The 27,370-nt window shown below is 41.3% G+C and overlaps 2 protein-coding genes and 1 long non-coding RNA gene across 6 annotated transcripts; 2 read left to right on the top strand and 1 right to left on the bottom strand.

The window, feature by feature from the left end:
• On the bottom strand, window positions 1–25,911 carry LOC147340864 (uncharacterized). 2 transcript variants are annotated; one of them, XR_015158603.1, is made up of 2 exons: window positions 25,667–25,803; window positions 1–808 (listed from the first exon to the last, which is right to left on the bottom strand). It is a non-coding gene; the product is annotated as an uncharacterized LOC147340864 (long non-coding RNA). The 2 variants fall into 2 exon arrangements; XR_015158604.1 differs by lacking the exon at window positions 1–808 and adding an exon at window positions 25,045–25,343 and having other exon boundaries at window positions 25,667–25,911.
• On the top strand, window positions 6,536–9,790 carry LOC147340865 (uncharacterized). 2 transcript variants are annotated; one of them, XM_086386954.1, is made up of 3 exons: window positions 6,547–6,651; window positions 8,513–8,580; window positions 9,269–9,790. In XM_086386954.1, the coding sequence occupies exon 3, from the start codon at window positions 9,291–9,293 to the stop codon at window positions 9,687–9,689; it is 399 nt and encodes a 132-aa protein (XP_086243080.1). In that variant the 5' UTR covers window positions 6,547–6,651; window positions 8,513–8,580; window positions 9,269–9,290; the 3' UTR covers window positions 9,690–9,790. The 2 variants fall into 2 exon arrangements, with proteins under 2 accessions (XP_086243081.1, XP_086243080.1); XM_086386955.1 differs by lacking the exon at window positions 8,513–8,580 and having other exon boundaries at window positions 6,536–6,651.
• On the top strand, window positions 25,204–27,370 carry TCEAL8 (transcription elongation factor A like 8). Of its 2 annotated transcripts, XM_086386956.1 has the most exons (3): window positions 25,204–25,303; window positions 25,698–25,769; window positions 26,387–27,370. In XM_086386956.1, the coding sequence occupies exon 3, from the start codon at window positions 26,426–26,428 to the stop codon at window positions 26,777–26,779; it is 354 nt and encodes a 117-aa protein (XP_086243082.1). In that variant the 5' UTR covers window positions 25,204–25,303; window positions 25,698–25,769; window positions 26,387–26,425; the 3' UTR covers window positions 26,780–27,370. The 2 variants fall into 2 exon arrangements, with proteins under 2 accessions (XP_086243082.1, XP_086243084.1); XM_086386958.1 differs by lacking the exon at window positions 25,698–25,769.

The following is a 27,370-nucleotide window of genomic DNA, read 5'->3' on the forward strand; positions in this document are numbered from 1 at the left end:
TAACTCATATGAATATTTATTCAAAAATACTAGCAAACGGAATTCAGCAGTACATTAGGATTATACACCATGACCAAGTGGACTTTATTCCTGGATATAAGTACTGTTTAAAATAGTGAACGTCACTCAGTCGTCTCCGACTGTTTGTGACCCCATGGACTGTCCATAGGGATTCTCCAGGCAAGAACACTGGAGAGAGTTGCCATGCCCTCCTCCAGGGGATCTTCCCAACCCAGGGATAAAATCCAGATCTCCTGCATTGCAGGCAGATTCTTTACTAGCTGAGCCACGAGAAAAGCCCTGTTCAACATATAAAAATACATTAATGTAATAAACCACATTAAGAGAGGGAAGGGAAAAAAAAATTATCTCAATGGATTCAGGAAAGACATTTAACAAAATTCAACACTCTGCCCTTTCATGATAAAAACACTCAGCATTTCACATGATGTACTCTGCATATAAGTTAAATAAGCAGGGTGACAATATACAGCCTTGACTTACTCCTTTCCTGATTTGAACCAGTCTGTTGTTCCATGTCCAATTCTAACTGTTGCTTCCTGACCTGCGTACAGATTTCTCAGGAGACAGGTAAGGTGGTCTGGTATTCCCATCTCTTTCAGAATTTTCCATAGTTTATTGTGATCCACACAGTCAAAGGCTTTGGTGTAGTCCATAAAGCAGAAGTCAATGTTTTTCTGGAACTCTCTTGCTTTTTCAATGATCCAGCGGATGTTGGCAATTTGATCTCTGGTTCCTCTGCCTTTTCTAATCCATCATGTGAAATGCAGGTTGGATGAAGTACAAGCTGGAATCAAGAGTGCCAGGAGAAATATCAATAACCTCAGATATGAAAAAAAAAAAAACACTCAGCAAACTAAGAATAGAAGGAACTACCTCAACATAATAGATACCTTCTATGAAAAGCTCACAACTAATACCATACCCAGTTGGTGAAAGATTGAAAACTTTTCCTTTAAGATCAGAAATGAGAGAAGGATGTCACCTTCATCACTTCTACTCAACACAGTAATGGAAGGCATAGTCCAAGTACCATCAGGTGAGAAAAAAATTCATACTAGAAAGGAATAAGTAAATATCTCTGTACTCAGATGACATGATCTTATAGATTGAAAACCCTAAAGAGTCCTCAATAAAACTGTTAGAACTAATAAATAAATTTAGCAAAGTTGCAGGTACAAAATCAATGCATAAAAATGGGTTGTGTCTCTATACACCAACTGTGAACAATCTGAAAAACAAATTAATACTTTTTTTGATAGCATTAAAAGAATAAAATATTTTGTTATAAAATTAAGCAAGGGTAAAAAACACTTTTACACTGAAAAAAGTATAAAACAGGAGTAAATTTTATGTTCATGGAATGGAAGACAGTATTAAGATGTCAGTACTAGCCAAAGTAATTTATAGATTCAGTGCAATCCTTATCAAAATTTCAATGATGTTTTACTCAGGTACAGAAAAACCTATCTTAAAATTCATATGGAATCTCAAGTGACCCTAAATAGCCAAAACAACCTTGAAACTGAAGAACAAATTTGGAGGACTCACTGTAAAGTTATATTATCAAGCAGTGTCATTCTGTTATAAAGACAGATCAATGGACTAGAATACTCCAAATAATTCTCATATGTAAGTCAAATGAATTTTGACAAGAGTGCCAAGATTATTCAGTGGGGAAAGACTTCCCACCAGCCACCAAGACCAGAGTCCCAGAAATGCCTGTGTGCTACCTTCCTTAAGATATTGACAAATTGGACACAATACAGCTTCCCTGGTGGCTCAGATGGTAAAGTGTCTGCCTACAATGCGGGAGACCCTGGTTCAATCCCTGGGTTGGGAAGATCCTCTGGAGAAGGAAATGGCAACCCACTCCAGTACTCTTGCCCGGAAAATCCCATCGGCAGAGGAGCCTGGTGGGCTACAGTCTATGGGGTCTCAAAGAGTCGGACACGACTGAGTGACTTTACTTTTACTTTCACTTTCTTTTTCTTTGATTTTAGTGATTTTATTACGTCTTGAGTTCATCGTCACATGACCCTGGTATATGTTTTGCTCGCTGCCAAACGTATACACATCTCTACTCCTATGCCTGAAGGGAAATCTTAGAGGTTATTGCTATTAATGCCACTATAAAAATTAATGGAGATTATTGCTTTCCTCAGGAAGCAACTACCTCCTAGAACACTCCTCAACTACCTAGAAAGAGGACCTCCCACTTCTTAGCATCTTATCCTACTCCCCAACTCCAACTTTCTATCACTATCTCCTGTTTTATGTCTCTAACCATGGACACAACTACCTCTTCTCCTTAGCTATAAATACTAGTAACCTTTTCCATGTATTTTACTAAACTATCAGTTTATACCCTTCAACAATATAACTATTGGACTTGTCACCAAGATATTTGTGTCATAAAAATATATAATTATACTTATAACACTTTTCAAGTCTACCAAAAATATTGTTAGAGACCTTGAAAACTTCATATCTGTTTTCTTGGCTAATGCCATATAAATAAAGAATTTGGTTATGGTTGGTCTACAAAGACTCTTTATTCTCCTATTTGTTTTCCTTCTTTTAATTCTCACAATAAAATGTTTTCTATGCTATTTAGGGCAACTTATTTCCTACTCTCTGCAAATATCCTCTACTATTTGGGCTACTCAAATACCCCAAATAATCAAGTTTAAAACAGAAGTCAAGACATCAAGGAGTAAATTGCAATTTTTTTTTTTTTGTAAAAATGCCTTTTGATCCATTCAAGTGACAGTGTATTATGCCCTACCATCAAAAGAATCTTTGAATCTTATGAATTCATATATAAAAATTAACTCAAACCATAAAAAATTAACTCAAAATGAACCAAAGACCCAAATACATGAGCCAAAACTTTAAAACTCTTAGAAGAAAACAATGTGATAAATCTTCATGTCCTTGGATTTGGCAATAGATTCTTAGATATGACATTAAAAGCATGAACAACAAAAGAAAAACATAAATTGGACTTTATAAAAATTTAACACTTTAGTGAATCAAAGAACACTATCAAAAAGTGAAGACAATTCAGAATATATGAAGATCAGATCAGATCAGATCAGTTGCTCAGTCGTGTCCGACTCTTTGCGACCCCATGAATTGCAGCACGCCAGGCCTCCCTGTCCATTATCAACTCCTGGAGTTCACACAAACTCACGTCCATCGAGTCAGCGATGCCATCCAGCCATCTCATCCTCTGTCGTCCCCTTCTCCTCCTGCCCCCAATCCCTCCCAGCATCAGAGTCTTTTCCAGTGAGTCAACTCTTCGCATGAGGTGGCCAAAGTACTGGAGTTTCAGCTTTAGCATCATTCCTTCCAAAGAAATCCCAGGGCTGATCTCCTTCAGAATGGACTGGTTGGATCTCCTTGCAGTCCAAGGGACTCTCAAGAGTCTTCTCCAACACCACAGTTCAAAAGCATCAATTCTTTGGTGCTCAGCCTTCTTCACAGTCCAACTCTCACATCCATACATGACCACAGGAAAAACCATAGCCTTGACTAGACAGACCTTTGTCGGCAAAGTAATGTCTCTGCTTTTGAATATGCTATCTAGGTTGGTCATAACTTTCTGCAATTCAACAACAAAGACAACCCAATTAAAAATAAGCAAAGGACTTAAATAGATATTTCTCTAAAGAAGATATGTAAATATCCAATGAGCACATGAAAGGATGCTCAATATCATCAGTCATTAGGAAAATGCAAATCAAAGCTACTTCTCACCAACTAGGATTATAAAAATAAAAAATGGAAATTAACAATTGTTTTGGAGAATGTGGAGAAATTGTAACCCTCATACATTGCTGGTAGGAGTGCAGAATATTGCAGCCACTATGGAAAACAGTTTGGCATTCCTCAAATAGTTAGACATAGAAACATAGAATTACCATATGACCTAGCAACTCTATTCCTAGGCATATACTCAAAAGAAATAAAAACATACATCCACATAAAAAACATACCTAAATGTTTAATGCAGCACTAGTCACAATTGTCAAAAGGTAGAAACAACCCAGATATCCATCAATGTTTGAATGGATAAACAAAATATGATATAGACGTAAAATGAAGTATTTTCAGCCATAAAGAGAAATGAAATACTGTACATGCTGCAATGTGGATGAACCTTGAAAACATTATGCTAAGTGAAAGAAGTCAGACATAAGAGGTCACACATTGCATGATTCCATTTATATAAAATATTCCATAGAAGCAGGAGGTAGATTAGTTTTTGCTAGGGACTAGGGAAAAGGGAGAATTGGGAGTGACTGTTTAATGGGTATGGAATTGATGACAATGTTTTGGAACTAGATAGAGGTGATAGATTCACAATATCATGAGTGTACTGTATGACACTGAGTTTTACACATTAAAATGGTTAACCATTAATGTTAATTTTTCCTAAGAAATAGTCCTATTTGAAAAAAGATGCATGTGAAAATATATTTTCTAGGTCAATTGACCTTCCTTCATTTTTTACATTACCCCATTTGAGCATTTGAAGAAAGTAACAGATACTATCCTAGTCAAATGTGGAGAAGGCAATGGCACCACACTCCAGTACTCTTGCCTGGAAAATCCCATGGACGGAGGAGCCTGGTAGGCTGCAGTCCATGGGGTCGCTAGGAGCGGACACGACTGAGCGACTTCACTTTCACTTTTCACTTTCATGCCTTGGGGAAGGAAATGGCAACCCACTCCAGTGTTCTTGCCTGGAGAATCCCAGGGACGGGGGAGCCTGGTGGGCTGCCGTCTATGGGGTCGCACAGAGTCGGACATGACTGAAGCAACTTAGCAGCAGTAGTCAAATGTACACACCCAGTAATATCCTACCCGCCCCCCCCCACACACACACACATAGACGCACATCATTTTGAACATTATTCCAGGGGTTTCTTTAGTTAAGAATGCCTGAACCCAAGGAGTAAGTGCTCTCCTTTAACATAGATCTGCTGCTATTTGTCTCTTCTGGTCTCATTCCCAAGTAGCTGCTTCTCCTCTGCCTTTTCTCGACCTCATAGCTCCTGCTTCTTCATGATGTCAACCAGCTCATGTCTCAGGATTTCTGAGGTTCCTAGGATACAGATCTTCTTTTCATAAGTCTACATGCTTTACTACCTTTTAAACATGTGTAACCTTGCCTATTATTTCAGGTGGTTCACAGACTCCCTCAGTTGAAAACACCTGGTCCAGTCAATCAGTATGGTTGGCTTGTCAGAATTCCTTAGAATTCTGACACTGGTCTATATCTGGCTGAGAGGACACCAGGGCAGGTGTGAACTGGCAGGCACCAACTCTGCTGGTTGGCTAGGCTCCTCCAAGATGCCCTGGAGGTAAAGATAATAGAGCTGAAAGACCCAGCAGGCTGCATCTCCCTAGCTAGGTGGTAGGCAGCAGATAGACAGAATCAAGGAAATTTCCACTTGGGCACTGGGAATAATGGCAGACAACAAGCAGGTATGGAGGCTTTCCCCACAACAATCACTTCTATAGGCTTTATGGAAACCGTCTGCTGCAGGGGTCTAGAAGGGATCTGTTTTGGTCTCCAATTGTCAGAACAGCATTCCCATCTCTGCTGGAATTGAGTAATCTCTGTGGGAATTTGGGGGAGGGAGGGGAGGAACCAAAAGCATTTATTGAAGTCACCATCTTGGTCACCTCTCCATGTATATTTTTGGAGTAAGCAACAGTCAGGTAGGGCAGGGAAGATCAGATCATGTTCGGCACTCCTCAAATGCTCAGCTGCCTTTAAGCTGGTTAAACCTCTGAATGAAATAGCCTTAGGCCAGATTTTCAAGACTGATATTGTGTTAAGCATCACATACCAGCAAGTGCACTTAGCACTCAGCTATTGTTTGGGAACATTAAATACATGGATTTTTCAGTAGAATATGACATGTATGAAAACTAAAAAAAATTATTTTATATGTAGCCAATCGAATCCACTTTCTATATAGTAAAAATTAATATTAGAAACTTAACTTGCTCTCAGAATTCGGGGTCTTGGTTTTTTCCTCTATCTTAAACATGTTCTTTTACACAAATGAAAAGAGCTTTATTTAACTTATAAGAGTAACTCATGCTGTGAGGAATACATTAAATAAAACTGAAAAAAAATTATTTAGAAGAAAATCGCTGTTTCAACTACCTGCTTCCCTACCTGCCAATCCACCCTGTACTTATTATGTGAAGACAGAAGGAGTGACAACCAGGGTCAGAGTAGAGAAGTAGGAGGGGACAGGCATTTTGAGATCAAAGGAGAGAAAGAAATTCCTCAGAAATGTACCAGTGGGGCCAGTAGCCCTGGGAGAAGATATGTCGGCTGATAAGGCAGCATAAATACAAACCACAGGAGCAGGGGCCCCATTTGACCTCTGGGATTAGTCATGACCAAAATGATGGACAGGGCCTCAGGCAGTGAGGGAAGGGGACTGAAGGAGGGTGAGCTGGGAGGGGGCAAGTGAAGGGAGGAAATGGGCTGACTTCTGACGCACCTATTGCAGGAGGGAGGAGAACTAGGCACCCGAGCCCACTGGTGACACTCCTTCCTGTGATCCAGAGCTGACGCCTGCAGAAGTCCCTCTCCTCCAGGTATCAGTTCCCTATTTCCGTGGAGGAAGATAGATTTCAGACTGAAGGTCAGAGGAGACAACTGCCCAATAGCCCCACAGGTCACAAGTTGGTACCAGCCAGAGCAGGGGAGGGGGAGACTTGAGGTAGGGATAGTAACGGAAACAGAGGCTACGCAGGATCCAGTCCGCTTTCCAGATGCACCCCTATTCATTCTCCCACCCCTATTCATTTTGGTGCAGAAAACTGTGTGAGTGTTGGGGGAGAGGTCCAGGTATCACTTATTCCCTAGTTAAGTACTGGCTTATGGCAGCAAGGCGTCCCTGGTAGCTCAGCTGGTAAAGAATCTGCCTGCAATGCAGGAGACCCTGGTTCAATTCCTGGGTCAGGAAGCTCCTCTGGAGAAGGGACAGGCTACCCACTCCAGTATTCTTAGGGTTCCCTGGTGGTTCAGATGGTAAAGATTCTGCCTTTAATGCAGGAGACATGGGTTGAGAAGATCCCCTGGAGAAGGGAATGGCTACCCACTCCAATATTCTTGCCTGGAGAAGCCCATAGAGAGGAGCCTGGTGGGTGACTGAGTGACTTTCACTTTATGGGAGCAAGAAATTTGAGAAGGAAGCATCTCCCTGGAATGGTCACAAAAATCACTGCTGTTTATGGACCCCTAGGGTGGGGGTGGCAAAAGGCAAAGACCAGAGCAGGTTCAGGACTGGATTCTCTCTATCCCTTCCCTGATGTTTATCCATTTGGTGCAAGAGACAGAGGACTCGGTGGGAGGAGATAGAGAAGGGCCAGAAGATGAGAATGGGTACCAGTTGGGATCTCCTAGGAGGCAGTGTATCAGGGACATTTGAGGAGGGAGAAGGCCAGGGGAGGGAGATGGAGAGGAAATGGTCTGATCCTTCCAGGATGGAGGGAAGAGGACAAAGCCTGGGAACCCAGAATGGGGAGGCAGACCCCTTTGCAAAGGGTCTGAGCCTGTTCTTCTTCATATTTGATCCATTTTGGAAAGGAGGGAGAGGGGAATAAGGGTGAGGGGAGGTGGAGAGGTGCTAAAGAGGAAGGGGACAGAGGTTCAGTCTGGAAAGCAGCTCCCTATAGGGCAGGAGAGGCTTCTGAACTAGGAAGGGTCAAGAGGAGGTAACATGGACCAAAATTTTAACTGAGTTTGGAAATAATTTATCTCTTGCATTGCAGAAAAATGTGGTCTTTCTGTGTATGTGGAGAGGGAAGGCATGGCAGGAATGTTCTGGACATTTCTTCCCAGCTCCATGACTCTACCATCACCATTTTTCAGAATGAGTGATGGGTTCATTCTATCTGGGTGTCCAGGGGTGGGGGTTTGGAGGGCAAAGACCTGAGCACAGCTTGCTCTGTCTTCTGAACATTAATGCCCTGAACCTCACAAGAAAAAGTGAGATAGAAATTTGGAAGGAAGATTGGGAAACAGAAATACTTTGGAAAAAATCTTTCTCTGCCATTTCTCATGGCAAAAAGAAAAACGGAGGCTGTTAGGGAGGGACTGTAGAAGGGGAACAGTGAAGCAGGGGGAAGGGCAAGGGGATGGCAGGAGCTGGGAAAGTTTTGACAAGCAGTGGGAAAAGAATCAGTTTCCCCAGTGGCTCAGTGGTAAAGAATCTACCTGCAACGCTTGGTTGGGAAGATCCCCTGGAGGAGGACATGATAACCCACTCCAGTACTCTTGTCTGAGAAATCCCATGGACAGAAGAGCCTGGTGGGCTACAGTCCATAGGGTCACAAAGAGTCGGACATGACTGAAGCAACTGAGCATGCATGCAAGGGAAAAGAATCAGTATCCCCTTGCCAGTCATTCACTTCTCAATCCCTCATTCATCATCTGTCTCCTGTCTCTCTATAGATCTTCAGGTCTGTGGCTGTAGGCACCAACCCAGACAAGGAAAGGAAAGACCTGAAGTATCAGTGCAGGTCAGTGGGAGAGGGCAACTGCCCCAGAAGCCCTGGAAGCAGGAGTCACTAAAGCTTGAGAGAAGTTGGGGAGGCCACTATCTGCCACCCCTCCTCCAAGACTCCCTATTCCAGTCTCAGAATACATGGCCTTTGTCAGGACCCTAAGGGAGCATGGTGTTTTATCGTTGGTGAGGACAGAGGGGAGAACAAGGAAGTGAGAGTTGGTAGACATGATATCTATGAAGCCCTTGAAGATATCATAGTATCTCTGAAATCTGAGAACTGGCCACTGTTCAGTTGTATCTGCAGCTCTAGAAGTCTTACAACTGTAGACAAGAGGAAAAAGAAACTGGACAGAATTCTTGCAGGTCAGTGTAAGTTGGGACCACCAGGTTAAAACTGTTATGGGCATAGTCAAGACCAGAGCAAAGTTTAGGGACACATCTGCTCTTACGGACTTGTCAGCATAGCCCACTTAAATGTAGGGAGAAGTACTTACAGAAGTGTCTGCAAGGCGGGCTCATATAAACATGTGTGCCAACCTTGCAGACACAGGGAAAGAAAGGAGAAAATATATGGGCGGGAGTGCACCTGAAAGTTGGGATAGGCTGATAAAGATCCTAAATCATAGAGGCAACTATTTATCAGGACCTGTATTTCACCACCTAAATCCTGTCTGCTTTGTCTCCATTTTGTCTCCTAACAGGAAAAGGAGGGCAAATCTCAACATGGAGAAGGTCTACATAGAAAATGAAGGAAACTTAGACAATGAAGGAAAGCCAGAAGATGAAGTACAGCCTGAAAATGAAGGAGAGTCAAATGAGAAAGAAAAGCTAGAAGTGGAGAAGAGGTCAGAACAGGAACCAGAGGTCCAGAATGAGAGGAAACCAGACAATGAGAGACAACCAGCAGGTGAGGGGAAGCAAGAAAAGCAGGGCAAGTCCGAAGCTGAGGGAAATCCACTCAGGGAGGGCAAGCCGGAATCCCAGGCAAAGCCAGAGAGCCAGTCTCACGCTGCCGAAAAGCGCCCTGCTGAAGATTATGTGCCCCGGAAGGCAAAAAGAAAAACGGACAGGAAGACAGAGGATTCCCCCACAGACTGCAGATTCTCTGGGTTATGGCAGTAGAGGAGATTATCTTTTCATCTGTACTTTCCCCACTAAAGAACACAGATTACTTTTTGTCATAAAATAATTAATAAAAGATTTTAAAAATAGTAAAGTACATACAAAGCAATCAAAATAACTGCTTAGTGAGTTTATGAAAGTAGGGGATACACTTAAAATACCTGTTGTCAGAATGTGAAATGACGTGTGAAACACAATATCTCTGGGACTTGAAGCTGGAAGAATCAACTTGGCAGTTATTACAGATTCACTGCTGTAGAAAACAGTCCTGTGATCTGTGATTTGGGGATAAAACTTGCCTTCCAGGGCTATGGAAAAGATCAGATGATACACTGACTGTGTAAGCTGTGTTGGGCTGGCTCCTATGCTCTCCCCTGCACTATCAAGACCAGAACTCCATCAGATGTTTGGGAGAGGGCTGGGTGAAGTCTCAAGTGTGTCCATAAATAAATTCAGACAGCTGAGAGGTGGGTGCCACTCTGCCCTGGGTAATGCTGTGCCTGAAGCACACTCTACCTCTTCTCATGGGTCCTGTATTCTCTTAAGTGCCCCACTGCTGCTGGTGCAGTGAACTCTTCAAGGTAACACAGCTTCTTTGATTTCTCTAGAGTCCCTAGTGAGTTATACCCCACTATGTTCCCTACTGGCTTCCTAGATGGTGCTGCTGCTGCTGCTAAGTCATTTCAGTCGTGTCCGACTCTGTGTGACCCCAGAGACGGCAGCCCACCAGGCTCCCCCGTCCCTGGGATTCTCCAGGCAAGAACACTGGAGTGGGTTGCCATTTCCTTCTCCAATGCATGAAAGTGAAAAGTGAAAGGGAAGTCGCTCAGTCGTGTCCGACTCTTAGCGACCCCATGGACTGCAGTCTACCAGGCTCCTCCATCCATGGGATTTTCCAGGCAAGAGTACTGGAGTGGGATGCCATTGCCTTCCCCTGGTAAATAATCCACCTGCCAGTGCAGAAGACATATGATACATGGGTTTGATCCCTGGGTTGGGAAGATCCCCTGGACGACGGCATGACAACCCACTACAGTATTCTCGCCTAGAGAATTCACATGGACAAAGGAGCCTGGTGGGCTAAAGTCCATAGGGTTGCAAAGAGTCAGACACAACTGAAGCAACTAAGCATGTACACGCACTCATGTTCCCTACTGAACTAAGGAGAAAGTCCCTCTTCTCACATTCAGTTCAGTTCATTCACTCAGTCATGTCCGACTTCGCAACCCCATGGACTGAAGCACACCAGGCTTCCCTGTCCAGCACCAACTCCCAGAGCTTGCTCAAACTCCTGTCTATTGAGTCGGTGATGCCATCCAACCATTTCATCCTCTGTTGTCCCCTTCTCCTAATGCCTTCAGTCTTTCCTAGCATCAGGGTCATGAGTCAGTTCTTCGCCTCAGGTAGCCAAAATATCAGAGCTTCAGCTTCAGCATCAGTCCTTCCAATGAATATTTAGGACTGATTTGCTTTAGGATTGACTGGTTTGATGTTCCTGCAGTCCAAGGGACTCTCAAGAGTCTTCTCCAAGAACATAGTTCAAAATTGAAGAAGCATCAATTTTTCAGCACTCAGCCTTCTTTATGGTCCAGCTCTCATATCCATACATGACTACTGGAAAAACCATAGCTTTGACTTTAAGGATCTTTGCTGGCAAAGTAATGTCTCTGCTTTTTAATATGCTGTCTAGGTTGGTCATAGCTTTTCTTTCAAGGACCAAGTGCCTTTTAATTTCATGGCTGCAATCACCATCTGCAGTGATTTTGGAGCCAAAGAAAATAAAGTCTGTCATGCTTTCCATTGTTTCCCCATCTATTTGCCATGAAGTGATGGGACCAGATGCCATGATCTTTGGTTTTTTTGATGTTGAGTTTTAAGCCAGCTTTTTCACTCTCCTCTTTCACTTTCATCAAGAGGCTCTTTAGTTCCTCTTTACTTTCTGCCATAAGGGTGGTGCCATCTGCATATCTGAAGTTATGGATATTTCTCCCAGCAATCTTGAATCCAGCTTGTGCTTCATCCAGCTTGGCATTTCTCATGATGTACTCTGCATATAAGTTAAATAAGCAGGGTGACAATATACAGTCTTGACTTACTCCTTCCTCAATTTGGAACCAGTTCATTGTTCCATGTCCAGTTCTAACTGTTGCTTCTTGACTTGCATACAGGTTTCTCAAGAGGCAGGTCAGGTGTTCTGGTATTCCCATCTCTTGAACAATTTTCCACAGTTTGCTGTGATCCACACAGTCAAAGGCTTTAGCATAGTCAATGAAGCAGAAGTAGATGTTTTTCTGGAATTCTCTTGCTTTTTCTATGATCCAACAGATATTGGCAATTTGATGTCTGGTTCTTCTGCAATTTCTAAATCCAGCTTGAACATCTTCAAATTCTCACTTAGCTGGTAAAGAATCTGCCTGCAGTGCAGGAGACCCTGGTTTGATTCCTGTGTCAGGAAGATCCACTGGAGAAGAGATAGGCTACCCACTCCAGTATTCTTGGGCTTCCCTGGTGGCTCAGTCGGTAAAGAATCCTCTTACAATACAGGAGACCTGGGTTTGATCCCTGGTTTGGGAATATCCCCTGGAGAAAGGAATGGCTACCCACTCCAGTATTAATGATAGCCTGGGGAATTCCATGGCCTGCATAGTCCTCGGGGTCATACAGAGTTGGACGTGACTTCTCACATTGCTGCTGCTGCTGCTAAGTCGCTTCAGTCATGTCCAACTCTGTGCGACCCCATAGATGGCAGCCCACCAGGCTCCCCTGTCCCTGGGATTTTCCAGGCAAGAACACTGGAGTGGGTTGCCATTTCCTTCTCCAATGCATGAAAGTGAAAAGTGAAAGGGAAGTCGCTCAGTCATGTCCGACTCTTAGCGATCCCATGGACTGCAGCCCACCGGGCTCCTCTGTCCATGGAATTTTCCAGGCAAGAGTACTGGAGTGGGGTGCCATTGCCTTCTCTGACTTCTCACATTATAGTTTTATAAATGCTGACATGAAATGTGGAAAAATGCTTTGCAAAATCTTTCTTTTTTATCTATTTATTTTTTACTATACGGGTCTTTGTTACTGCACACAGACTTTTTCTAGTTTCGGAGAGTGGGGGCTTCTCTCTAGTGTGGTGCATGAGCTTCTCATTATGGTGGCTTCTCTTGTTGCAGGGCACAGGCTCTAGGTGCACAAGCTCAGTAGTTGTGGCTCACAGGCTTAGTTGCTCTGTGGTATCTGGGATCTTCCCAGACCAGGGATTGAATCCATGTCCCCTTCATTGGCAAGCAGATTCTCTACTGCTGGACCACCAGGGAAATCCCTGCAAAATCTTAATTAATGCATTTTTCAGGCATTATAATTAGTCTACTAGACTTTTCCTTTTCAAAATAAAGATTTTATCTTACTCATTTGGGTACCTATAACACATAATAAAAGCTTTAAAAATCAATACACTAATTACTGAGTCAGAACGCCTCAATTCTTGACCCAGTTCTGTCCCTGATTGAATACAACGCCTTGAGCATGTAATTTCATTCTTCAGCAACTGAAACTTGCCAATCCAAAAGGAACACAGCAAGAGAGGGGTTATACCATAATCCTTTGCTAAATAATTCTAACATTGGATATATAGTGTTTCTCAAAGTTTGCTAGCTACTAGCAGACAAATCACCTACCTTGATGTGTATCATCTACCTTGGTCTGCTTGCTTTCCAAATAAAGTCATTATTCCTTGCCTAAACACCTTGTCTCCCAAATTATTGGTCTGTCATGAGGTGGTGATCAGAGCGAGCCTGGACTTGGGAACAAGGGCGGCTGAGCCAGCTGGGAGCTTTGCTGCTTGAGGCTAGCTAGCCCTGATCAGGGAATATTGGGGCAAGACCCTAGCAGCTGCTGGGACCATTTGTCCTGAGGATCTTCCCTTCAAAATTCCCTGAAGTGGCACTGGCTGCCCCAGCACTGGGCAGTTGAAGCAAGGAACTGACAAACTTCTGAGAGCTGACCAACTTGATTTTGTAGAATAAGTTCCTCCAGTGTGCACACTGGGAACATATTCCCCCCTCAATTTGGGCTTTTCCTTTATGGGACAAGTCAGTTTGATTGGGGTACCTTGTTGAAGAGGGAAATTATTGTTGGACTCTATCTGATTTAGAACCAGTTAGTTGGGAACTAGTTCATTGGTTTTGTTTTACTTTTGTGTGCATTGATGCTAGAATTTGTTTGAGACTTTTGTATTGGAATTTGTATTTTTTTGTGTTTTGGTATTATTAAACTTATAAAAATGGGAAATATTTCACCTATCCCAAATATATGGGACATATATGAGATATGTTAAGATCCAAAGAGTGATGGTCCCTGAATGGGTCACCCAAGTATTATATGATCTTGCAGTTAGAATTGTTTTGCAAAAGAGAGGAGATTCTACAGGTAGATATTTTTATGCTATTTCATCAGGAGGAGAAGAAATCAGAGGGTTGCCCCCTTATGGTATAGCAGTCTGAAGGGAAACCCAAGGGAGAACCTGTTCTACAAGGAGAAGAGAGAGGAAATGAGAGTGGAGACATATTATTTCAAAACTTAAAACCCCCTCTAACCTATCCAGTTTTCCCACTGGCTGAAAAGGCTGCACTGGCAGTTTTTCCAACTGCCCCTCGCCATACCACCAACATATTCACTCCTTTCACCACCTCCTATTTCCCCTACCCATGAAAATCAAATAGAAGTTTCTATGTTCACCCCCAGAGCACAGGGCCCTGGCTTAGCATTACTATCTAAGGCCTTGGATGGACTTGAGGTGTCCAATTCTAATTTCCCCACAGGCGTCCTGGGTAACCGAGAGTGGGGAACAAGTTGATTGACTTTCTAATAGACATCACTCCCAAAACCTTCCCTATTTATTTGAAGAGGCTTGTAAGTATTAAACATAGAGGAAACAAAGTTATTCTAGGAGAAACTTCCCTATATCATGGAGATGCAAATGTCCTATCTGATCTTCTCAGGAACCCTCATCTTTGCCATACTTTTAAAATGCAAAATTTGAAAAGATGGTAAAGTAATTTAGAAACTAATTTGTTAAGGGTAAATAGAAATTCCAACTGTGTTTCTGTAAATATTTGGCCATCCAGACAAGTGAGCTTGATTTGTTCCATCTTCCAGAAACCTAACTTTAATCCAACCACTTTTGTAAACTGATGGGTTTTACATTTCTGTACCTGACTCAGGGCTGAAATTGTGAAATGAGAACTATGAAGTCTCTCTGTTTGCTTCTGTGTTTGCATGTGTCTCTGTCTTTGGATAACATTGTTAAGGTTGATTTGTGGATGAGCTCTGTTCAGCTGGCTTAAAGAAAAGTAAGTGCTTACAAACCAAACAATTCTAAGTAAAAGAAAAATTAAGCTAAATGAGTTTCAGTTTCACTTGAACTGGGAAATGTTCAATATTAAATTAATACCTGGCATTAACATTTAAATTTATTGATCCAATTAATATAGATCTGTCTTCAAAGTCATCAACATTAAGTATAATACTTTAACTGCATTTAGATTTAATACAAATTAAATGAAATCTTGTTCTATCTGTTGCAAATTTGTCAGCAAGAAAAATAACTTGATATGTTGAAACTTTAAAGTAAATATAAACAAAATAAGAGCTTCTGGTAAACTCTATAAGAATAATTATGTTTTAAAAATCATCTAAAATAGTGTCTCTGGATTTTAGTAACTATTACTTGCCTCTTGGTTTTCACTAGAAACTAAGGTTTTCAAGAGTCAGGGATTCTAAATTAAATATATAATTAGAGCTACTGAAAATAATATTTCAGTATGTGTTTTTGGTTAGGAAGGTATAAGGAATAGAACTACATTTTACTGAGAAAGTTTTATGCATGGTCAGGATTAATAAAATTTAGATTGAAGTTAACTAAGTAAATGGATTTTGATAAGTAAGTTAACACAAGACTAGAATTTGATCTGTTAGAAGTGCTCCTTTTTGATAACAGATTATATGAGCTTCTGTGCCCTCAGGTGACCCATATTTTTTTTCTTTTAATCATTTTGTGACTTTAGTTAAATAAGTATTGTTTCACAGTGACCTATGATCCTGTTGTGTTTAAAAGCTTTTTGGTATTTTTTGATAAAAGTTCCCAAGTCAAATTATAAGGAAGTTCCTTTGACCTTTAGCTAACTTTGGGATGCTTCAAAGGGCCCCCTGAAACACCCCAGAGAGAGATACTAAATTAGTTAAGTTCACTTGGTATGTTAGATTACATGTGAAGTGTTGTCAAATGAGTAATAAGTCTTCTTATGTTATATTGTATGGTAAATGCTACAGGTATTCTAGAGATTATATGGAGTTCCTAAAATTCTGATACATCCTGGTAAAATTATCAATCATACTTCTAGCTATTATCTGAAAGTGTTATATGTCCCAGCAGTAACCAAGTTACTTTGTCAATTGCATTATAATCAGATTTAAATATGCCTTCTTAAGTCTTTTGTCATTATAGAGTTACGGCTTCACTATGATGCCATTGCAAAAAACACTTCCTCGGCAAGATTTATAAAAAGGACTTTTGGGATAAATACAAGTCTCTGATATTCAGACCATAATCCTGAACTAAGAAACTGAAGAATGGGAAAACTAATGGCTTTATAACCTGTCAACAGAAGGGATTGGACACATAGGACTGTGTGAACTGGTGAATATGCTTATAATATTTATGGTTTCTGTCTGAAAAATTACTGACTTAATTCTGTGTCTTTTCAAGGGTAAGGAAAACCTTCCCCTTACACAAATTATGACTTATAGTAATTTGGTAAATTATTAGCATTGTAAACAGAATTGAAACATTTATCTTTTTCTGTCTACCTGGTTAATCCTGCCAGTAGCATATGCTTGTCTCAAAGATTAAGCCATGCATGTCTAAATGCACAGGGCTGGTACTGTGGACGGCTCATTAAATCAGTTATGGTTCCTTTGGTCACTTATAACAACTGAATTACAGCTAGTTACACTAATCTTTGTTTTAATTTGCTCTTTCTTTCCAAATTTTTTCTGCTTTGTGTCTCCGTGCTGTACTATGTCCTTGTCAATGTTACTAGTTGAATTACTTATATCCTGTCTATTTTATCAGATTGTTGTTTCTCTTAATACCCAGTGTGTAACCAGGCCTCCAACAAAACTTCTATGGCTGACAAAAAGAACTATACAGAAATGCTATGTTCTGGTGGGGAAATTTGTTTCTCACAAGGGTACATGATAGAAATTGTGAAACTAATTTAACTATATACTAGAGTTAATTACGGAGAAGGCAATGGCATCCCACTCTAGTACTCTTGCCTGGAAACTCCCATGGACAGAGGAGCCTGGTAGGCTGCAGTCCATGGGGTCGCTAAGAGTCGGACACGACTAAGCGACTTCACTTTCACTTTTCACTTTCATGCATTGGAGAAGGAAAAAAAAACACTCCAGTGTTCTTGCCTGGAGAGTCCCAGGGACGGGGGAGCCTGGTGGGCTGCCGTCTCTGGGGTTGCACAGAGTCGGACACGACTGAAGTGACTTAGCAGCAGCAGCAGAGTTAATTAAATAATTAAATAAATTATGCATAAAGGAGAGCCAGGTTTCTCACTGTCAGAGATAGAAATTAAAAATAAAAAATAAGAGGAGAGAAAGCTAAATGGATATGTGTAGTACTGGATTACAGTCACATGTATTAGTATGAACTTGTGTGTGTCTTTATGTCATTTGTATCTATAGAGATACAAATAGCTATACATGGTAAATATAGATATACATGGTAAATACAAATAGATATACATGGTAAATAAATGTAGAGATTGTACATATACAGTTTGATATGCATCTCCTTGATCTATCAGCTGATAAATTTGAGAAGCAATGACACCCAAGTAGCAACCAGAATACCCTGCACTCAGATCTTAATTACTAAATATGATTATCCAATAAAATTAACCAAGACTTCTCAGAGAAATGGCTGATTATTGGGCTGGGAAAAGGATAAAACCAGATGAATCTGGAAGATTCCACAGTACCAGAAAGCAAGGAAGCAGAAAAAGGATAAAGGTATGCCAACCTGAAAGAGCTCCCAATTGCCAAGGCTAGAAAATTTGGGCAAAAAAACCCCAAATGATTGTATTGTGTCATAACCCTGAAGACTTAAAAATCCATGTGTCACACTGATAGGAACAAATAATTGTATGACTAAATAAATGGGAGAGTATATTTCTTACATAATAATTTCAAATATTAAATGTAGAAGGAAATGAGGGATATGAAGAGCTACCCTCAGAACATCACAGTAATATTTTTTTCAAATCCACAGAATGTTTGCACAGTCTCAAGTTATCTAACCCCATATATTTATCAATTACCGTGGTTGTTTTCAGACATATCCACAAATTCTTTGATGTTCCTCCCTCCAGGAAGTAGAGTTTAATTCCCTTCCTCTCTAATATGGGCTAGACTTAGTAACTTGCTTCTAAACAAACAGAATATGAAAAGAGAAAAACAGTAATTTTACAAGTGGAGAAACGCAGCAGTCATCTTAATCAAATGATCACAGTTAACCTCACCAGTGATCAGTCATGCTGATGTCATGTAACCCTGACATTGTGATAAAAAAGGACACTTTCCCCAAATTAATAACAGCCACTGTAATTATAAGAAAACATAAGACAAATCCAAATTGAGGACCATTTTACAAAATACCTCACTCTTTAGAAGTGTCAAGGTTATGAAAAATAAGGAAAGACTGAGAAACTGTCATAGAATAAAGAGACATATTAACCAAATGCAACACTGTGTGCTGGATTGAATCCTGGGACAAGAAAAGGATAGTAGTGAAAAACCTGGAGAAATCGGAATAATTCTGTGATTTAGTTAATAGTACTGCACAAATGTTCATTTGTTTTTTTTTATAAATATACCACAATTATTAGGCAAAGCAGGATGAAGTGTTTACAGAAATGCTTTGTACTATCTTTCAAACACTTCTTTAGAACTAAAATTATTTCAACACAAAAAGTTTAAAAAATAAACTAGACTGAGTTTCAAGAACCCAAAACAAAACTCTCTTAATGAATGAAAGTGATTGAATAGTTGAGAAAACAAACTGAAACATAATTGAACAAGTTCATTATTCAGTGAGAAAGGGAAGATTTGACAGACCACAGCTGACAGCAATTACTGGAAAAAATAAAATTATTCCATGATTATACCAGAAAATTAGAACTACTTAATAAATTCATTGCATGCATATATATATATATATATATATATATATATATATGCATTATGTGTTTGTGTGTGGAATAGTACTCTCTAAATACCGTTCTGCCACTTTATTCATTCAAAAATACGACTTCAATATAATTTGCTGTCACTGCATGTGCATTATTTCATTACTTTTAATTTCTGCACAACTTCCACAGTATGGATAATTTATTTAACCATTCTCTTCTGAGTGAAAATTTAAATCGTTTCTGTCACCTTGAACTTTCATCACTGGAGTGGTTACAAAGTTGAACCAGATAAGGTTTTTTGTTCTAATGGACTTACAGATAAATAAGGGATTCAAAGTAGAAAGTCAAAAAAACAGGGGGAAAGCGTTAGGATAGGTAAATAGAATGCCTCAAAGATAAGGTAGCACAGGCAACTAAGGCAGAATCAAGAGGTCAGCAAAAAAGACTTTCTTTCCACTATAAACTTAATTTTTAACAGCACCCAGAGAGCAACAATAGCACTGTCTCCCCAACAACTCTGGTTTTTTGCCACAGGAAAAAGTTGCCTGGTCTAAGCTGTAGTACAGCTAAAATGTGCCTCCCTGCAACCCAGCAACATGCTCCACACAGATGTGAACCTCAAGGCTTAAGCAAAGCAATCTCAAGAATCTAGCTGAGGTGAGTCTTGAGCATTCTGTCACGTAGTAAGAAAGTCTAAGCAGACCAACTCAAGGATTCCTATGACTGTGGTCAACACAGGTACCATGGGGACATATGAAATGGCAGTGGTTATGACACAGCATTTCAGGTTCACAGTAATTCATAAACATTATGCCCTTGACAACTAGAAACTCTTGGCTACAAAAATCTACAATGTGTGCAGCATTTAGGTGAGAGTTCAGGAAAGTCGGCAGAATTATCTGGAAGAGATGAAAAGTTGTACTTCAAATCATGTTCATTTGCTTGGATGTAGCAAATGTCTATTTTGAAGAGTTTTTGGACCTTGTGAAACTTATGCATGCCAAATTCCCAAAAGTGAAGGAACACAGTGACAGGAGGGATGGTAGATGACTTTACTTTCTGGATTTTTTGTTGTTGTTGTTGTTGTTTTGAGTTTACTTTCTGAAGCAGAGACATACAATCTAAGTAGAAATCTGCTTGGGCACTGTGTGCACCACTCACATCAGAACATGAGTGGATTCATGCTCAGTTGAGCAAAGTGATGAAATGTGTTGGGTCTACTTGCACTCCAGAGGGGTTTATCATCTCAGACGGCAGCTGCTTTCAGTCCATGCTCTGTAGCCAAACCTTTGGATCTGCAGCAGATTTAGCCATGTCGGGAGGGATGTTTTCAAGCCATAGACAGCATACTAGAGAAACGAGGGAGAGAAACAGCCATCTCAAGCTCTTCTATGGGATAAACTTTGAAATAACAATAAGAAATATGCAGGAGTTGTTGAATTCAGAGCTTCAGCAAATAACTTCTAAAGGGAACATAGAAAACAATATTCTAGATGTCATAGGCTTATATAAGAGCTCCTTTCTCCTCCCCTCACACCACTTGAAAGGCTGTGGACTTTGGAGCTATCCCTAGGGCTCTCCTGGTGCACAAAAACAGAATATTGATTGGGTCAGAGGGGCAGGGTGTCTACTCTCCAGAACTCACGTCTTCATTATTTAAATCAATATGTACTGCCTTTTCTTTCCTTTTTAAAAATAGTTCTTAATTGACTATAATGCTCTGGTTTCCAAAAATCTTACATTTAAAAGCTACTGTGATTAACTTAATTTAAAAGTAGCTGAGGCAAAAATATACAATGGATTAGAGACAATCTCTTTAACAAGTGGTGCTGGGAAAACTGGTCAACCACCTGTAAAAGAATGCAACTAGAACACTTTCTAACACCATACACACACAAACTCAAAATGGATTAAAGATCTAAATGTAAGACCAGAAACTATAAAACTTCTAGAGGAAAACATAGGCAGAACACTCTCTGACATAAATCACAGCAAGATCCTCTATGACCCACCTCCCAGAATAACAGAAATAAAAGCAAAAACAAACCAGTGGGACCTAATTAAACTTAAAAACTTTTGCATAATGAAGGAGACTATAAACAAGGTGAAAAGGCAGCCTTCACAATGGGAGAAAATAATAGCAAACGAAGCAACTGACAAAGAATTATCTCCAAAATATACAAGCAGCTCATGCAGCTCAATTCCAGAAAAATAAATGACCCAATCAAAAAATGGACAAAAGAACTAAACAGACATTTCTCCAAAGAAGACATACAGATGGCTAACAAACACATGAAAAGATGCTCAACATCACTCATTATCAGAGAAATTAAAATCAAAACCACAATAAGGTACCATCTCACACTGGTCAGAATGGCTGCTATCAAAAAGCCTACAAACAATAAATGCTGGAGAGGGTACAGAGAACAGGGAACGCTCTTACACTGTTGGTGGGACTGCAAACTAGTACAGCCACTATGGAGAACAGTGTGCAGATTCCTTAAAAAACTGGAAATAGAACTGTCATACGACCCAGCAATCCCAGTGCTGAGCATACACACCAAGGAAACCAGAATTGAAAGAGACACATGTACCACATGTTTATCACAGCACTGTTTACAATAGGTAGGAAATGGAAGCAAACTGGATGTCCATTGGCAGACGAATGGGTAAGAAAGTTGTGGTAATATACACAATGGAATATTACTCAGCTATAAAAAAGAACACATTTGAGTCAGTTCTAATGAAGTGGATGAATCTGGAGCCTATTATACAGAGTGAAGTAAGTCAGAAAGAAAAACACCAATACAGTATATTAATGCATCTATAGGTCAGGAAGCAACAGTTAGAACTGGGCATGTAACAACAGACTGGTTCCAAATAGGAAAAGGAGTACGTCAAGGCTATATATTATCACCCTGCTTATTTAACTTATTCGCAGAGTACATCATAAGAAACGCTGGGCTGGAAGAAGCACAAGCTGGAAACAAGATTGCCGGGAGAAATATCAGTAACCTCAGATATGCAGATGACACCACCCTTATGGCAGAAAGTGAAGAGGAACTCAAAAGCCTCTTGATGAAAGTGAAAGTGGAGAGTGAAAAAGTTGGCTTAAAGCTCAACATTCAGAAAACGAAGATCATGGCATCTGGCCCCATCACTTCATGGGAAATAGATGGGGAAACAGTGGAAACAGTGTCAGACTTTATTTTTGGGGGCTGCAAAATCACTGCAGATGGTGATTGCAGCCATGAAATTAAAAGACGCTTACTCCTTGGAAGGAAAGTTATGACCAACCTAGAGAGCATATTCAAAAGCAGAGACATTACTTTGCCGTAGGTCCATCTAGTCAAGGCTATGGTTTTACCAGTAGTCATGTATGGATGTGAGAGTTGGACTGTGAAGAAAGCTGAGCACCGAAGAGTTGATGCTTTTGAACTGTGGTGTTGGAGAAGACTCTTGAGAGTCCCTTGGACTGCAAGGAGATCCAACCAGTCCATTCTGAAGGAGATCAGTCCTGGGATTTCTTTGGAAGAAATGATGCTAAAGCTGAAACTCCAGTACTTTGGCCACCTCATGTGAAGAGTTGACTCATTGGAAAAGACTCTGATGCTGGGAGGGATTGTGGGCAGGAGGAGAAGGGGACGACAGAGGATGAGATGGCTGGATGGCATCACCGACTCAATGGACTTGAGTTTGTGTGAACTCCAGGAGTTGGTGATGGACAGGGAGGCCTGGCGTATTGCGATTCACAGGGTCGCAAATAGTCGGACACAACTGAGTGACTGAACTGAACTGATGGAATTTAGGAAGATGGTAACGACGACCCTATATGCAAGACAGCAAAAGAGACACAGATGTAAAGAATAGATTTTTGGACTCAGGGCACTCAAACCTGGTGCACTGGGACAACCCAGAGGGATGGGATGGGGAGGGAGGTGGGAGGGGGATTCAGGACTTATGGGGGCAGGCAGGACACATGTACACCTGTGGCTGATTCATGTCAATGTATGGCAAAAACCACCACAAAATTGTAATTACCTTCCAATTAAAATAAATTAATTAAAAAATAAAAGTAGCTGAGTGCTCTATTGATGTACTGAAATTGCTCAGGGACAAAGATGAAGGTGAAGGCATGTACCATCTGGCTCTTGGTCAGGTGTGCACCAGTGAGCTGACTGATCTCTCTCTTATGACTATTTAGGAAAACAGGGCAATATCCTCTGTCAGTAGCTCCATAAAAATGGTGTTAGTGTTGTTCTGACTACCCATAAGCACAATCAACAAAGGAGGAAACAATGAAATTTCTGCTCCAGTTTTGTGCAAGCAGGGAAGATTCGTCTGTGAGCCAATTGGCATACAGCTCGTTCTGAATCTCTGAAATTTCTGAGAGATGCACTGTTTAAAGTCCCAATAGCCACTCAAGCAGCTTGAGAGCTGGAGCCTGCCCCCACTCCCCATTAGCAACCCACATCTGAATATCTGCCTGGTTAGAAAACCCCACCAACATACACACCAATACACAGGAAAGGGGAAAGGTACAAGGCAACCTTTGCTGAGCGCAATATGAGGGGTGCAGACCCTATGTGCAGCATTGACAGGGGAGGGAGAGCTCACTTCCAGCTGGGGAGGCTTTTTAGAGGCTGGGTGATGGAGCTAGGTCCCTAAGAATGAGCAGGACCAGGATCTAGGAGCAAGAGGAGTGCAATCAGGAGGACGAAAATGGGATGCAAGGACAAAGAGAGAGAAGAGAGCACACTTGGGCACAGTGAATGAGAGTTCCTTTTGGATGGGGCAGAAAAGTAGATGACAAGTGTGGCTCAATTCTTATCAACATTGAATGTCAGGATGAGAAAAGCAGGATATACTTCACAGATGGGTTGCCATCCAGAGCCTTTGAGCAGGAGAATGACAAGTTGAAAATAAGGAAGAGTGAAGTTTAATTTGACAGAAATGTGCAAAGTAAATTGAGAAGGGATAAGGAGGTGTGTGGAGAAGGCAATGGCACCCCACTCCTGGTACCAACATAGCTCCAAGTACCAGTGGATGCTGGGTTACAGGAATATCAGTTTCCTCTTTTAACCAATATTTTTACAGCAATAATGTTCTCTCTGCTTTCCGATTATAACAAATATTTTTACAGCAATAATGTTCTCTCTGCTTTCCGATTATAACAATTACGTATGTTTTTCATGGAACAAACTGATACCAGAATACCTCAAGAGTGGCCTGCATGAATGAAAATTCCACTGCTAAAAAGCCTCACACCAAACTGTCAGAACTCATCAGGAACTCTCTCCTTTCTGTATTCCAAGAGTGTGTGAGAGTTATTTTCCAACACATTTTTTTTGAGTTTCAAATTAAAGTAGACTCCATGGAAAGGAGGCTTTTCTATAGATTCATCTGATTAGCAAGACACTGGATCCTACAGAGGCCGTAAGAAGAGGAAGCCTGAAGCCTCCACTTAAAACTCAACCAGAAGCCATGCAGCAGTCCTCACAAACGGTCATACATCTAACACTTTACAACATGAGTTTAACCAGAAAGAGAAAAACTAGTGGATTACTTACATACAACTGCTAACAAGAGAAAACTGGGCCTCTTCCCACCGATTAATTTGGCGTCAGTTTTAAAAGGAGCTGTTTTAATAAGATTTAAAAAAACATTTTCTAACACATCAGTATGTTGTGAAAACTGTCATTTCATTTGCAGCTATCAGAAAACTTTTCCAAAGTCTTAAAAATTGATGTAACTAATTTGTCTTCCATATTGTGTCAAATATTGCTTATGTGGCATTTCTTTTTTAAACATCATTTTTAAAGGGTAAGCTTATTGTTTAAAACATTAAAGCAGAAAACTATTTAAGAGAACTAGTAAAAAAAAAATCCCACACTCTCACTCCCAGATTCTTTTCTAGCCGCCCTCTTGCCCCATTTTAATGCTAGACAGGACTTCAAGGGAAATGGTGGACTGTAGGATCTTGGGAGGGAGGAGAGGAGGTGAAATTGGAAGCAGGAGAAAGAGATGATTCCCCAAAGAAGGAGAAATTGTCTATCCACCCCGAGAGGCTGATTCTCCCTGGTAACCCGAGAAAGACGAATAGAAACTGCAGGAAGAAGATACCAGTTTTATTGTCTCTGATTGGCAAATATGAAAAAAAAGATTGACAGTATCAAATGGAGGGAACGCAGGGGGCGGGCTGCAGTGTTAAATGGGAGGAGTAACCGAGGACTCGAGCTCATTGATGACGCGACCCTCACGTGACCAGGAGTCGACGTGTGCAGAAGTCCTTATAGTCCAGGGCCTGTTTCCCAGGAGCAGCTCCCTATAGCTGGAGAAGGAGAAAAGTGCCCCGGATCCTTTCAGGTCAGTATAAAGCTGGGCGCTGCCTTCGGGACCCTGGGGTCTAGGGGTCAGATAACAGAAATCAAGCGTAGCCGGTACTACTTTCCTAACACCACGGTTCCGCTAAACTTCCATTTTTGTGCAGGAAATTTTGGGCAGTTTGGGGTGGAGAGGGAGAAGGGTAGCTAATTGAGGATCCCAAGAGAGACACAGAAACAATTTAGAAACAACTTGAGTCGCTCACTCCCTGCCTGAAGGGAACCGGTGGGCACCGGGGAGGGAGGGCGGGCTTGCCTTATAAGGATCGCGAGGATGAGGACGTGGGGAAACTTTAGACGAACAAGGCCTAGAATCGTTCAAGGGACCCGTGATTCAGGTACTGACCTCCTCACCAAGCAGTCTTGTCGGTCTGCAGGACTCTTGGTCTTTGGGGAGCGACCCAAATCGACTGAGGGAAGAGGGAGGAAAATTCCCTGGATCCCTGCAGGTCAGTGTAAAGGTGCAGTTGCCTCCTGTTCCTGGGGGTGGGGGTGGGGTGTGAGTGCGGATGACACCGAAGCCCATCCCGGGGTCACTGCAGCCTCTCCCCATCCGGATGAAGCGCCAGAGGCCTGTGCAGAGCCTGCAGCGGAAATGGGGCGGGGGAGGGGGGAGACTGGAGAGACGTGGAAGGGGGAGGGGAGGCCAGAGACTGGACCAGCCGGTCTCAGGTGAGAGGTAGAAGGTTGGAATGGCTTGGGAAAGCCTAAAAGGGCGGGAGTGTTGGAGATCGGAGGCGAGGGAGGGGTTAATTGCTTCCGCGCTGCTCGCAGCTCCCTGCTCCTGTTTCGGTGCTAGGACAGGCCTGTAGCAGGGCCTGCTGGGAAATGGTGGGCTGGAGCGGGAGGAGAGAAGATGGAGCTGGAGCGGGAGGGGGAGGGTGAGGAGGGGGAGAGAGGGGAGGAGCCAGGGGAGTTCAGAGCCTGAGGATCTAGCCTTTTCTAGTTGGAAAACTTTGACAGTTAAGAGACCTAAATGAGAAGAAGCCAGTCTCTATGGAAACCCATGCTCTAGCTGCTGGTTCATTTGCCTGGCATCTAGTTGTTTTGTTCCTTTGTTTTCCAGGGTTAATTTATTCAAAAAGGAAATCGAAAAATACTCAACATGCAAAAATCTTGTGGAGAAAATGAAAGAAAACCACAGAACATGCCAAAGGCTGAGGAAGACCGCCCTTTGGAAGCTGTACCACAGGAGGCAGAAGGAAATCCTCAACCTTCTGAAGAAGGTGTAAGCCAGGAAGCAGAAGGAAACCTTAGAGGAGGGCTGACTCAGCCTGGTCAGGGATATAAAGAGGACTCTCCTGTTAGGCATTTGGACCCTGAAGAAATGATAAGAGGAGCAGATGAGTTGGAAAGGCTTAGGGAAGAGATAAGAAGAGTAAGAAACAAGTTTGTGATGATGCATTGGAAGCAAAGACATTCACGCAGCCGTCCTTATCCCGTGTGCTTTAGGCCTTGAATTCTTTTTTTGTCCGATATTAAAATCTTGCCCCAGCTTTCTGTTAGCATTTTCTGATGTATCTGTGACTTTTGCTTTACTTTTAATCATCTGGTGGAGTTTTGTTTTAGGTGTAGTTTCCTTGTTTTCAGCATCTGCATTTTGTATTTTGACACATTCTCTAGGTCTATTTTTCGATTGGGAAATTTCACACATATGCATGAAAATATGTTCATTTCATATTGTAAAGTAAAACATAACAGGTTACAAAGCAGCATATTTAGTACCAGCTCACATATGTAGGAGAAAGTCTCAAATTGTGTGTGTGCGCGCGTGTGTATACATACACGCATATATCAGAAATCTAACTGTGCTTGTTTCTGTGTGCTCTTTTTTTTTTGCTTATATGTATTTTTTAATGAACACATCACACACACAAAGAGAATTAAAGTTTTTTTATTAATTAAGAGTCAATCAAATAATTTGCAACCAGCTTATAAGGGCAATGGGGGCACTTAAAATCTTGATGAAAGAACTATTGAAAAAATGTAAACCTCAAAATACCTCTGGATCTCTTAGCCAGAGGAATAAAACTGGCAATTATTACAGATA

Source organism: Bos grunniens, chromosome X, assembly GCF_055505025.1.
Source record: "Bos grunniens cultivar Pamir isolate PY7600 chromosome X, Bosgru_T2T1.0, whole genome shotgun sequence".
Taxonomy (NCBI): domain Eukaryota; kingdom Metazoa; phylum Chordata; class Mammalia; order Artiodactyla; family Bovidae; genus Bos; species Bos grunniens.